The sequence below is a fragment of the Podarcis gaigeae genome, assembly GCF_964106915.1.
Source record: "Podarcis gaigeae genome assembly, chromosome: 13".
Classification (NCBI taxonomy): domain Eukaryota; kingdom Metazoa; phylum Chordata; class Lepidosauria; order Squamata; family Lacertidae; genus Podarcis; species Podarcis gaigeae.
The window spans coordinates 45112569-45125538 of NC_139689.1; the positions used below are offsets into that span (position 1 = coordinate 45112569).

The window sequence follows — 12970 nt, forward strand, 5'->3', positions numbered from 1 at the left end:
CCCTTCTGTTCCTCAAAAGATAGCCAAAGGCATTGTGGGCTTGTGTCAGGCACTCTCTCCCTTCCTTGTTCCCTTCATTCCCAAGAGAACAATTCTCAGAGCAGAATGCATTGGCTTCAGGAAGGCCAGAGCTTGCCACTTGCCCGGAGCATTGTAAGGTCTTAAGCTCAGACCTTAAATAGTTGGAGGGGCACAGCTAAATCTACCCTGCATACCATAAAGTTCCCTGCCTTGTTCCCTTCATTTCCAAGAGAGCAATCTTGGGAAAACTGGCTTGTGTCCTCTGCCGTGGAAATGGAAGAAACAGCCAAAGGCTGAAGAATCTGGTTCTTACAGGACTCGGAACATCCTCCCCACCATGGCTAGCAATGCTTTTCTTCGCAAGAAACTTGTTGCTTAAGTCTTCCCAAATCCGTTCCGATCCAGAGTAACTTTGGTTCTTCTTTTTTTGTCCCCTCTCTTGGGTCGAGCAGGCAGTTTTCAGCAGCGCTGGAGGACCTGAACGAGGCCATCAAGCTCTGTCCGAACAACCGTGAGATCCAGCGGCTGCTGATGAGGGTGGAGGAAGAGTGCAGACAGACGCAGGCGCAACTACAGCAAGAGCCTCTTGCGGCATCTGAACCTGAAACGCAGCACGAAGAGTTGTATGCAGTGCAGGACATCTTGGAAGAGGAGTACCTTGAGCAAGATGTAGAAGAAAACATTTCTGTTGGCTTGCAGACGGAGTCACGGCCGAGCCAAACTCTGCCCATCATCCAGAGCCCACCTTCTTCTCCTGCCCACCGAGACTCTGCCTACATCTCCAGCTCACCACTTAGCTCACATCAGGTGTTTGACTTCAGGTCAAATAGTTCTGTGGGGTCACCAACAAGGCAAGGGTACCAGCCCACCTCCCCAGCACTCTCCCCAACGCACCAGAACTCCCATTATAGGCCAAGCCCAGCACACACATCTCCTGCTCACCAAGCCTCGTCTTACCGCTTTAGCCCACCTCCAGTAGGTAGCCAAGGGAAAGAGTATCAAAGCCCACCTCCTTCTCCCCTTCGTAGAGGCCCTCAGTACCGAGCCAGCCCTCCAGCAGATAGCATGAGTGTCTACAGGGCTCAGTCCGGCTCACCCGTACGATATCAGCAGGAACCCAGCATCAGTCAACTTCCCAGTCGGCCAAAGTCTCCACTCTCCAAAATGACACAGAGGTCCTTCCAGATGCTTCCGCTGCCTGTTGCAGTCCCCCAGCAAGGGCTCAGGTTGCAGCCTGCCAAGGCACAGATCGTCAGAAGCAACCAGCCAAGTTCGGCTGTGCACTGCAGTACTGTGATCCCCACAGGCACTTACGGCCAGGTGGCCCATTCAATGACCAGCAAATACCAGTCGTCGTCGTCGGAAGTGGCTGCTGGCCAAAACCGGCTGGTCTACCAGAGCTCCATTGGGGGGATAGTGGGGGATGGGCGGCCCATGCAGCACGTTCAGGCCAGTCTCAGTGCAGGGGCCATCTGCCAGCATGGAGGGCTGGCTAAAGAGGATCTTCCACAGAGGCCTTCCTCTGCCTATCGTGGTGGGATGAGATATAATCAGACCCCGCAGATCGGGCGCAGCCAGTCAGCTTCCTATTACCCAGTCTGTCATACAAAGCTCGATCTCGAACGTTCCTCCCTTCCCACTAGCCAGCTAGGTTCGCCAGATATCTCTCACTTGATACGAAGGCCCATGGCAGTAAACCCCAATGAAATCAAACCTCACCCCCCAACCCCAAGGCCTCTGCTTCATTCTCAAAGTGTTGGCCTCCGATTTTCCCCTTCCAGCAATAGCATCTCATCCGCTCCCAATCTGAACCCCCCCTTCCGCCCTTCTGCTTCTATTCAGCAGATGGAGATCCCCCTTAAGCCAGCCTATGACAGGTCATGCGACGAGCTTTCCCCAGTCTCTCCAACGCAGGGTGGTTACCCCAGCGAGCCTGCCCGCTCCAGGACCACACCTTTCATGGGAATCATTGATAAAACGGCCCGGACTCAGCAGTATCCCCACCTGCACCAACAGAACCGAACCTGGGCTGTGTCTTCAGTGGATACCGTCATAAGCCCCACGTCCCCAGGAAACCTATCCCAGCCAGAAACATTCAGCCCGCCTTCCTCAATCAGCAGCATTGCCTTTTATAACAAAACCAACAATGCACAGAATGGCCACTTGCTTGAAGACGACTATTACAGCCCACATGGGATATTGGCCAATGGCTCCCGAGGAGACCTCCTAGAGAGAGTTAGCCAAACCTCTTCGTATCCCGATGTTAAGGTGGCCAGGACACTGCCTGTTGCACAGGCGTATCAGGACAACCTCTATAGGCAACTCTCCAGAGACTCCAGGCAAGGACAGACATCCCCTATCAAACCAAAGAGACCATTTGTGGAGTCTAATGTGTGAAACGGACGTGTCTTGGAGTAAGAGCCTTGTTTTCAGCACACTTTTCCCGGCTGAATTCCCACATTACACTGCTGTTTTTCTTCCTCCCTTTTTGAATTTTTCATTCACCTAGCAGGCCACCAACTAGGGTTTTTTCTGTGTGATGATGAGGCAGTCTAAGACATGCTCCAAACCCTTTGCTGCACACAGCTGACCTCAGATAAAGCCAGCACTGTACATGTCTTCAGCTGTCAATTAGGCAATGTTAGTACACGGTGTTGGGGCTGACCTAGAAGGAATCGCTCGAGAGAGGTAACCAGCTCTTTGAAAAAACAAAATGCAAATTTCAAAATCCAGATTGGTTTGAATATAGGCTTTGAAACACTTACTAAATTTTCCTCCAGAGTACTGAGCCCTTTTGACTTGGAAATTGCACTCTTTCAGTCAGCGCAGTGCTGTCCACATTGTTTTGTTGTGTCCAAAGAGCTTGTTGACCTGCACAGAATGGGGCTTTTATTTTGTTTGTAATATGGTGAGGAGCTATGCATAAAACCCATCCTGCTTTATCTGGTGTGATAGGCTTGAACATTAGTATTAAGGGTTCATGGTTGCGAATTTTTCAAAATCCTTTCCAGCCAATCCGTTGGTATGGACTTCCACGGGTAACATTGCTTTGAAAGGCATGTTCGGAATGATACTGTTTTGATTTCCTCTGAGGCAGTTGAACAAAATATTCAGGGAGAAATCAAAGTTCTCTCCACTTCAGCCAATCAGTGGGCGGCTACCTCGGTCTGTATATCGGACTTCCTGTCCATTTTCAGTGGGCTTGTCCTCCTAATGGAACAGGAGCACCTTACCGATTCGCACTCCAGGTATTGTTCCCAAATCAAGAAAGCTCATTATAAACTGTGAGGTGTCCTATCATTTGAAAGCGTGATGGGGGGAACTGAGAAAGAGAAGCAGAATTTGTACAGGCACTCCCATTGTGACGGTTAATGACCTCCCCCTAGAAGTCAGTATTAGTACACTCCTAGCAATGCTTCCTGAGTTAGAGACCCATTGAGCCATCTCGGCATTCCTTTTCCGGCTGACACTTTTGGAGTGAAGCACTTTCTTCCACTCTTCTTCTCTGGTTGTGGGCGCTGCGACTTTGGTCATTTAGACCAATACGATACTGATGTTTGAGGAATATGCTCTTAAGTGTTAGAAGCTGGAGAAGGGAGAGCTGGGTGGGAGAAGATCAGATGTTGACAAAAATGATGGCGAGGAGTTCTGAGGGCAATTAAAGGTCATTCCTGAGTAGCAAGGGCTTTTCAGATTCATGCCGCTGTAGGTAATCCGTGAATGTATGCAGGTGCTCAAAAGGTCATCAGAGGTACAGTGAAATAGCAGGGACACAAAGGAATGCAAAATCACACCTTGCCCTTTCTTCATTTTGGTTGGACAAAGGATAAAGCTGGCTTCCCGTTAATTAAGCAGGGGTTGTTTTTTTCTCCACGCTGTGATTGCACCAGCCCTGGACGGCTAGTCTTTTGTCCCAGCTGAAACGGGAGTTCCTCATTTCTGTTATCAGGATTTGCAAATCGATACAATGATTTCTGAAACATAAATCAGGTATATACATACCCTTTGCTTCCTATGATTTACTTTCAGTACTTGGCTTCTTTCTGAAGTCCGTTTGCTGTCCTCAGGAGTCCCTCTCTATAAATAGAAAAGTGATTAGAAAAGGCATTTCCATTAAACAGCAAGGCTTCAGGTGAGGTTGGCAGGTTCCATACCTGGAAGTGTTACTAACAATATGTTTATGCTTTAAGGTCCTGGAATTCAGAGACACAAAAGAGATTAATGTAACAGTTTCAGGAAATCTTTTCATTCTCAGAACGAGTAGTCCTTGTCTGAGTGCGAAGGGGATGTTTTCAAGGGTTTGTTTTACTTTGGTTTTTACTTTGATCTTTCCTTAGGACTCTTTTTGTACATCTTTTTTTCCAGCTCTTAACTGTTGTATTCCAGAACCTGCAGTAATAGAAAACACTTAGCAAAAGAGGTGTTAGCATAATTTCTTCTGCTGCTATGGGGCTTGCCAAGCTGTACTGGTGCCCAGCAAGTCCAGAGGTTGGCAGCTACATTTTTCGGGAATATGCTTTTCCGCTGTTTCAACTTGCATGTTGAAAGGGACAGTGCTGTACCCTCTTGTGAGTGTGTGTATGAGAGAGGGGGGAGGGAGCTTTCGTACATAACCCAAGATATAAAGAAGGTGCAAATTTGCTTTCCTTTATTTTGGGGGTGGATAAAGCTACTTCCTGCTTTCCCCACACGTTACTTTTGTTGTCCTGGGGAAGTAAAAAAGGGTTGATAACCTCCCCCCTGCACTTGCTGTATGTAGGGAATCATCCTTATGATTTTAGTGTTGTCTTAGACATTTTTTCCTGCTTTATAAAGACAAATTACTTTAAACTCTTAAAAACTGGAAGACACACCACCAAACAAGAATATGTTTGCATGTGTTTATCGGTGATTTTCCTTTCCTTAAGAGATTTGTGACAACTACTTTGGAACTGCTTGTATCATGCAGAAGATAGAACCCATTTCACTGCAGCAGACAGTGGAAGGTCAAATTAATCGTTTCCATTGTTGTTTGCCTTTTGGGCTACGATAAAAGATCCTCGCACCAAATTGTTTGGTATGGCTGGAGTGCACTGAGGCATTAACCTGCTGTCTTTCCCGATAAAGCAAGTAGAGAAACGCAACCAAATTTAGCTGTCTCCACCATGCGGGATGCTGAGGAACAATGTTGCTGTCACCTTTGCAGTTCCAACATACGAATCTTCTTGATGGCATAATGCTGTAGTTCTTGAATTTGGCTGTTTTGCTCTGCTCTTCACTGCCATGGGGTTCCCAGTACCATATCTGTTTACATTTAGTGTTTAGTGAAAGAAATGGCATGCACATCCAAAACGAGGTTTTAATACTTCCATTGGGCAGGGTTTCCCCCTCTTCTTCTCTCCTCTCCGCCCCCCCCCCCCCCGGTACTGTGTTGTGATTTCACAGGATTTTTGCACTGATGGGTTTGTCACCTGCTCTCTTTGTAAATGGGGGGGTGCACTTTACAGTTTCATTTGTCACTATGATAAGTGCTGATTATTTAAGTGTGATCAGTGTCTTCATTAGAAATACAACAGAACAGGTCTCGTCTTTCAGCGTATTAAAACAGAAGCAATGACTCAAAATATATAGCACAAGTATTAGCTGTTGTACATAAGCATCAAAAGGCGAAGTACTTTTTTCAATATAAAGAGAAACATTTGCTGTGACTTAATCGAACTGATCTCCTAGCAATTCTCTTTAGGAGCACCTGAGGCTTAATTGTGACTGCTTTTAGTTACCAGGTAACACACATCTCAGCTGAAATAGGAGCCGTTTTTTGTCTTAGAAGTTGGCAGGAGGCAATTCCTTCTGTTTTTGCTCTTGGCTTAGACCTCGGTCGCTCATTGTGTCCTCTCCTGAAATACAATGTGATAGAGCACAAAGTAATTTCTTTCGCTGTCCTTTCTGCAATTCAAATGCCTTTTCAAGTCAGGCTTTTTCTACTCAGGAAAGTGTGATAGAATGGCTTAACACTCACCCACCCATCCTGAAGGCTCTCAGATGCTTTTTCTTTTTTTTAAGGGCCATGTAAAAATAACTGCACCTGTCTCCCTCTCTAAGCTGGAGTTGTAGAACTCTCTTTACCCGCACAAATACACCAAATAGTCCAGTGGCATTTCTGCTTTGAATGTATGCCTGCGTATGCCACCACTTCATGTCATTCTAACACTGCAGAAAGCTTCTAGGCTGAGTGGAAGGCTTATTCTAGAGCTGGAATCTAGATGCAGGTTTATGGTGCATGCTCTCGAAGCAGTACCAGCTGCTTCTCTCTGAAGACCAAGGGAGACCTGTCCTTAATTGCTTGAATGCAGTGAAAAAGCACATTTTTGTTTCTTATGTTAATAACTGCCATACCTGAGCACCCTCAGAACCATAGGGACCAGGAGGGGGAGTTCCACTATGGTCCCAGCAACAAATTCTAGAAAGCTGCCAATGGAGTAAAGAGCACCTTCTGGACTTTGGCACACTTAGAGACTTCTCTCCACCCTCTGCCACAGTCTCAAGGTTTTGCAGGCTTCACTATGGCTGCTATTTACATACCAAAGAAATTTGTGTGCTGTACTTTAATTGCATTCAAGCAGTTAACTTGACCCTGGTTTGAGTCTGCCTCCCGGGGTCTCGCCACATGGGTGCCTATAAACTGATGCTGGCACCTGGGAATTTGAAACAGGGTGGAATTCAACACTAGGCCTACTCAGAATAGGCTCACTGAAATTAAAGAACATGACTCCATTAGCTCTTTTCATTTCAGAGGGTCTACTCTTGAGTAAAAGTTGGCTGAATTCCACCCAACTAGTCTGAGCTGGCTCTTTAAAATAGGATGGGAGTCTGAATACATTGCAAGGTCTGCTTTGCTCCAGGGGAAGAGAGCTATCAGCTTGGAACATGGCTCTACTGCTAGCTATAAGAAATGTACTTAGAGGTAAAGAGTTTATTTGAGAGTGGCTGAAAATGTGCCTGCTGTTGCAGTTTCAAAGAGGCAGAGGCTGTCCACATATGCAGAACACTTGTGAAGGAGAACATTTCCTTTCAGATACTAAGCCTGAAGGCTGTTTTTCTTTTATTACATGTATTTCTTCTAGCAAGCATTAGACTGCGGAGAAAGGGGGGAGGGTGAAGCCTGCACGTATTTTGAAAGCCCAAGTCACTGGCCTGGCCTTTCGCAGCAGTTAACAAAATTGCTACCGTTCCAGATCCACACAGAAAGTCATCTAGTAAAAACCAAAGTGCCAGCTTCTCCACGCCTTACATAAAGCAACGAACATCACTGCGTGCCTAGAAATTATTCTCCTTCTCTGCTTAAGGTGGCCCCTTGCAAACTCTTGGGTGGCAGGCGACATCTCTCCCCATTTCCCTCTTCTTAAATACGCTGGGAGTCCCAGGGCCTTCATCTACCGGAATTCAGCTTATAAAAAGGGCTTAGACGGGGACGAGAAATAATGTACCTCCTTTGACATGTTAGATGCCTTCACTAAATGTATGGTTGCTGTGGAAAGCGAAGGAAGAACTTGGGGCACAAGCACAAAGGGGTGGAAAACCTGAACTGCTCTCCCTCCCCCCCGAATTACTTGAACTCAATTGCTGGATGATTTTTCTCCCCTAACAAAAACATATTAAGGGCTGAAATTACATAGCAGGCTATTACGTTTGCAGTTCTTGATTATAATCCACCTGCTATACCAGACTAGGCCCCTCCTGGCAAATAAAACCCTGTTTTATTCTTGACAATTCTTTGGGATCTTCTCCACAGAACTGCTTTCCCCACAGAAAGGCAGACACCGCTGGCTTGGGGCTGCTTCTGATTCTGAGGCTACTGGGAAAACGGAACGAGGTTTTTGCACTTTTACGCTTGCTTAGAAAGGGAAAGAGAGAGGTGATGCTTTTTCTTCTGGCTGCTGTCACGCTGAGTCCGTGAGCAAGGTGGGGCAGTTCTAATCTGTTCTGCCTGGACATGCACCAGACCCTGAGTCCATTTCCGAGGAGTACCCACTGTTATTTACCGATACTGACATTTCCACAGAGTGCAAGGCACTGATCTGTATAGGTCCAGGGTTTGGGGTATTTTTGGAGGGGATGAATGTTTTGCACCAGTTCAAACGTGTTTTCCATTCCGATGGTGTTCTTTCATTTTGCATTTTCTTCCCTATGAGCATTGCAGCATTTTGCCTGTCTTGTCTGCCTCTGTACAGTAACACAGCACTCCTTTGTATTAAAGAAAAAAAACCTTTAAGGTTTGCCATCCTTCAAGACACTTGCTGGGAAGACACTGAGTTCCTTTTTCCTTTTAGCTTTTCTATAATTCTGATGTAAAGGATTTTCTCTGTACAGTATAATAATATTCAATTGCATGTTCTGTTCTCTTACTGATATATTGAATCACCAACACAGTTGTGATCTTTTGCAGCAGGGCAGCCGCACAAACCCCTGCGCTCAGCTAAGACTCTTGGCCACTCCTGTATAAAAGGAAAGAAATGTGTTTCTTTCCCTTCACTGTACTTGCTTGAGCAGAGTTTTATTGTCTGTACATGTGAGCTGTCAGATAGACGTGGAAAAAGTTCAAAAAGAATGCATTCTCCCCTGCCCCTCCCTAATGTATACAGATTGTAACCTGTACAATGAACTGTATGTATGAAAAAAATGTACTTATTTATAAATGGTTAACACTTGGAAATATTGGGTTGACTACTGTGTTCAGCACATCTGCTTCAAATATCTAGCTGGTGGAATGGAGGGGATGGGGACACATGGTTTCCAGGCGTAGCTCCTCAGCTAATTTGCCAGTTTTAGTTTACACCTTGACTTATGAGTTGATAACACACCATGTATCTTGGCTCCTTGCAAACTACAGTGGTACCTTGGGTTACAGACACTTCAGGTTACAGACTCCGCTAACCCAGAAATAGTACCTTGGGTTAAGAACTTTGCTTCAGGATGAGGAGAACAGAAATCGTGCTCCGGCGGTGCAGTGGAAGGCCCCATTAGCTAAAGTGGTGCTTCAGGTTAAGAACAGTTTCAGATTAAGAACGGACCTCCGGAACGAATTAAGTACTTAACCCGAGGTACCACTGTACACTTCTTGGCTTCATCAGCTCCCATTTCAAATGCTTATACCATTGGCATATTTGTGGTCATGGGAGCAGTTGGCAAGTACATGATTTGTTTTCTGATTGTGAGCTTTTATGTGGCCAGGGAGACTGGGGTAGTAGTGCTTCAGTTTCCTTTGGTAAAAGACGGCACAGTTTGTTTAAGGTAGTCTTACAGACACCTCTGGTTATTGGCTCTCTGTGTTGGAGTCGTAGAGTTGGGAGGGACCCTGAGGATCATCTAGTGCATACACACACACACACACACACACACACACACACACACACACCCCGCAATGCAGGAATATGCAGCTGTCCTGTATGGGGACCTTGGCATTATCTGACCACACTCTTAACAAACCGAGCTATCCAGTATCTAGATAAGAATCTCATACACATACAAATGAAAACCATTTTACCTTTGTGTTTGGGAGGCTGCTAAAGAAAGGAACATTGACAGAAAAATGTACTGTAATTAAATGAGGGGTTGCATCTTGATGGATATGATTTTAGACCTCGCTGTGGAAGTTTAGTCACTGCATTTGTGCTAACACATCATCTTTCCAGGATCTGAGATAATCTCTAGTCCTGGTCTTCAGTAGAATCTGGGTTTGTGTAGCACTGATTAGCTAGCCCTAAGTCACAAACCTGCATGCATACCACTGTTGGGACAGAGCTGTGTGAAATAGCTGCACTGAAACTTTTAGTACTGTAAAAACCTGAATGGATGAATATGCAAATACTGAAAGAATACAAGAGCAAGTGTAAAGCACAGGTGGGGTAATGAACCACAAGAAGCAATCACATGTTCAAATTGGAGGTTGTATGTGTGTCTTTACAGGAGCAAAGCCAAAGTGAAGCTGAGATTATCCCACAGTAAATTGAACCTCACATCTGTTCCTGCTTACAGGTATGGCCATACAGAGGATGACTGCTATGTCCACAACACATTTCAGACAGGATTATAGTAATCATAGTTGCCATAGGGTGGAGATTGTAGAGAGGTTTGTCTCTGGAGGCGCACTACAGACACACAGTCCGATGCACCCACTCGTCAAACTTGATCTGAATCCATGCTCTAGCTCAGGCATAGGCAAACTCAGCCCTCCATACGTTTTGAGACTACAACTCCCTTCATCCCTGACCACTGGTCCCGTTAGCTAGGGATGATGGGAGTTGTAGTCCCAAAACATCTGGAGGGCCGAGTTTGCCCACGCCTGCTTTAGCTGCATTGCAGTATATAGTTAACATGCCAGACTATGTTCTTAAGCATTTTCGATATGCTTGGCGACTTGTGAAATTCAGACTGTAAGTACTATGCAGCCTAGTTTTTTTGTATGTTTGGAAGCAAGACCCATTTAGTTCAGTGAAGCATTCTTCTAAGAAAACATTAGGAGTGCATCCTTATGTAATCCCAATCACTCAGGAGCCTGGGTCTTGCTGCAAATGCTGACTGAAATCAAACTCATCCACCAAACACAAAATGTATGGCCGATACGAAAACAAGTTGGCCTGTGCTGAGACAACATTTAGGTTAATGCTTTTGTTACAGGGACTGGATTGTTCTTATTTTCATTCTATTACACAATCTTCCAGTGGAGAATTTGTGGTGCTTGCAAAGAAAGGTAGCATCTTAACCAATTTCAGCGATTTTCCAGGAAAATGAATATATATGTGTGTGATGCAGCTACTTTGCATTTTCAAGCACCTTTCAAATACCCAGAGCTATAACAAAATCATCCTCAAAATGGCCCTGCAAAAGTTGGTTAATAGTATCCCCTTATTACAACTGATGTATTGAAACCCAAGTCAGTAACCTGCAAAGCAAAGACCTCCATTACATAAGAGACTGAAATGAAACTTAAATGTCCTATCTAACATTGGCTTTTCAAATCCTATAAATGGGTATCTTTTCTCTGCCCAAAGCAAATGAAGATTTATTGATTTATAGCAATTTGAACCATTGGAAGACTAAATGAGGAATTCCACCACCACCAAAAGCTCCCAGAATAGTTCATTTTCTGCATGCAATTGCCAACATCAGAGGAAAGGCCTCCATCAAAAATCATTGAAAGATAATGGATTGTCAGATTCTGGATTTCTATAAAAACTCGGTGAAATAAGATAGGTTAGATTTTTAAGTCAAATCTCTACCGACTGAGGAAGAGGAGACGATTGCAAAAGCAACACTGTTGACTCGGTCTTCCCACATGCTGTGTTTGGTCATTGAAAAGAAATGGAAAAACTTATCAAGTCTTACTTAAAGGCCCTTATTATTGGGGGTGTCCGAAGGTAACTTGCTGCCTTCCCAAAACCCAACAACTTTTGGATCCCATCCAAGCTGGGATCAAGCCCAGAAATCTCTTGTCCATCAGCCATTGATTATTTTTTGCCCATTGCGGCAAAAGCCTGAGTGTGAAGAAAAGTGGGTGGGGGGTGGGTGGGAATGGGGGCTCAATTGTCACCATGGCTTTTAGCCACAGGTAGCAGGGCACAATCCCCATTTGCACTAGGTATTCTGACGACACCCTCCTGTACAGTTTTGGAATGAGAGCGCTGCTCACAAGGCTGTGTTTTGAGGGGCCAGTGAACATATCTTTACAAAAACCAGATGTACTGTGGTGGTGCAACAGTGAAATAAGGATTGCTTACCTGTGTGCATGCTGCAACACAAAGCACACTGTCAGCACCACCTGCTGGCTCCGCTGTTGGTCCTGGGTCAAGATGTAGCTCTCAGCTGTTCCAAAGGCGACCTACCAGGAGGGGAACCAAGATATTGACAAGGATGCTCTTGACAGAAAGGAACTGTAGGTTTCCCTTTAAAAAGTGTTTGCAAAGGGAACGTGTTAAAATTCGCATGGGTTCTGCAAATGTTGACATGGCAAATGTTTTCTATTATACTTTTGTCACGGCCACAGTCCCGTCCCATACCCTCGCTCCTTCCCCTAAAATGATACTGGATCTGGAGCATAGGGTAGGGTACAAAATAGTGGCTACCATTTAAAAAAAAAAAACTTGGGAAATATGAGAGAAGCTGTGCTTCAAGTCACTGCTGATACTGACTCTCACCCTTGGGGAAACTCAGACCACCCCGCCTGGAGAAATTTGGTGAAATTGTCACCACCCTGAATTTCTCTGCCCACAAATAGGATGGAGAATTGTAAGAGGTACACAACTCTACATTGCTGGGCAAGGCAGAGAAAGAGCTGCAATATGGAGAAGGAATGGGATTAAAAAAACACTGGTGGTTTTTATGTGTGCCCAGATTCGCCTCTTCATTCTTATGCTGTGAAGATTCCTTTCCCAAGCCTGATGATCTTTAGAGAAACTGTTTAGCAGCTTTGTAACTTGTGTTGCAGTTGCCTGTGCTCCTCTTGCATCAATTCTGCGTTTGTAGAAACCCGGGTGTGTTTCAGCAAGGGGTGAGGTGGTTTTGCAGCAGAGATAGGCAAGCTCCCTGCAGACTGAATTGAAGTTAGCTTCCTGGGGGCAAAAGCTCATCTGTACTGAGAGAGTCCTCTGCCTGCTTTGTAATGCTTTGTGTGTGGCTGTTAATTGGTACTGGGCACATATACCATATTGTAACCCCCCACCCAATTTTCTGAATTTAGCTGGAAGTGAAATAAAAATGGCTGTCCTACATGGTACTTAATACTGTGCAATATTATCCTGCAGTGCTCACCCCATGGCAGGATCCTGGCTTCCTCTTTGAAGCCAGAGCAATTTGCTCGTCATTCCCCCCCCCCCCCAATGATGAGCACAATTTTGTAATCTCATAACTTCGTAATTGCACTCATAAAAATTAATGAGAGTTTGCTCTGGTTGAGATGAAAGCCCCTCTCCCT

At 45.3% G+C, this 12970-nt stretch overlaps 1 protein-coding gene across 3 annotated transcripts in view; it reads left to right on the forward strand.

Moving 5' to 3' along the window:
* Positions 1 to 8713, forward strand: part of TANC2 (tetratricopeptide repeat, ankyrin repeat and coiled-coil containing 2) — a 199768-nt gene extending 191055 nt beyond the window's left edge. For all 3 annotated transcript variants that reach the window (XM_083708920.1, XM_083708922.1, XM_083708921.1), the window contains one exon: positions 474 to 8713. In XM_083708920.1, coding sequence (XP_083565046.1) covers positions 474 to 2418 — 1945 coding nt within the window. In that variant the 3' untranslated portion in view covers positions 2419 to 8713. The remainder of the gene's footprint in view (positions 1 to 473) is intronic.
* The last annotated feature ends 4257 nt before the right edge of the window (positions 8714 to 12970 follow it).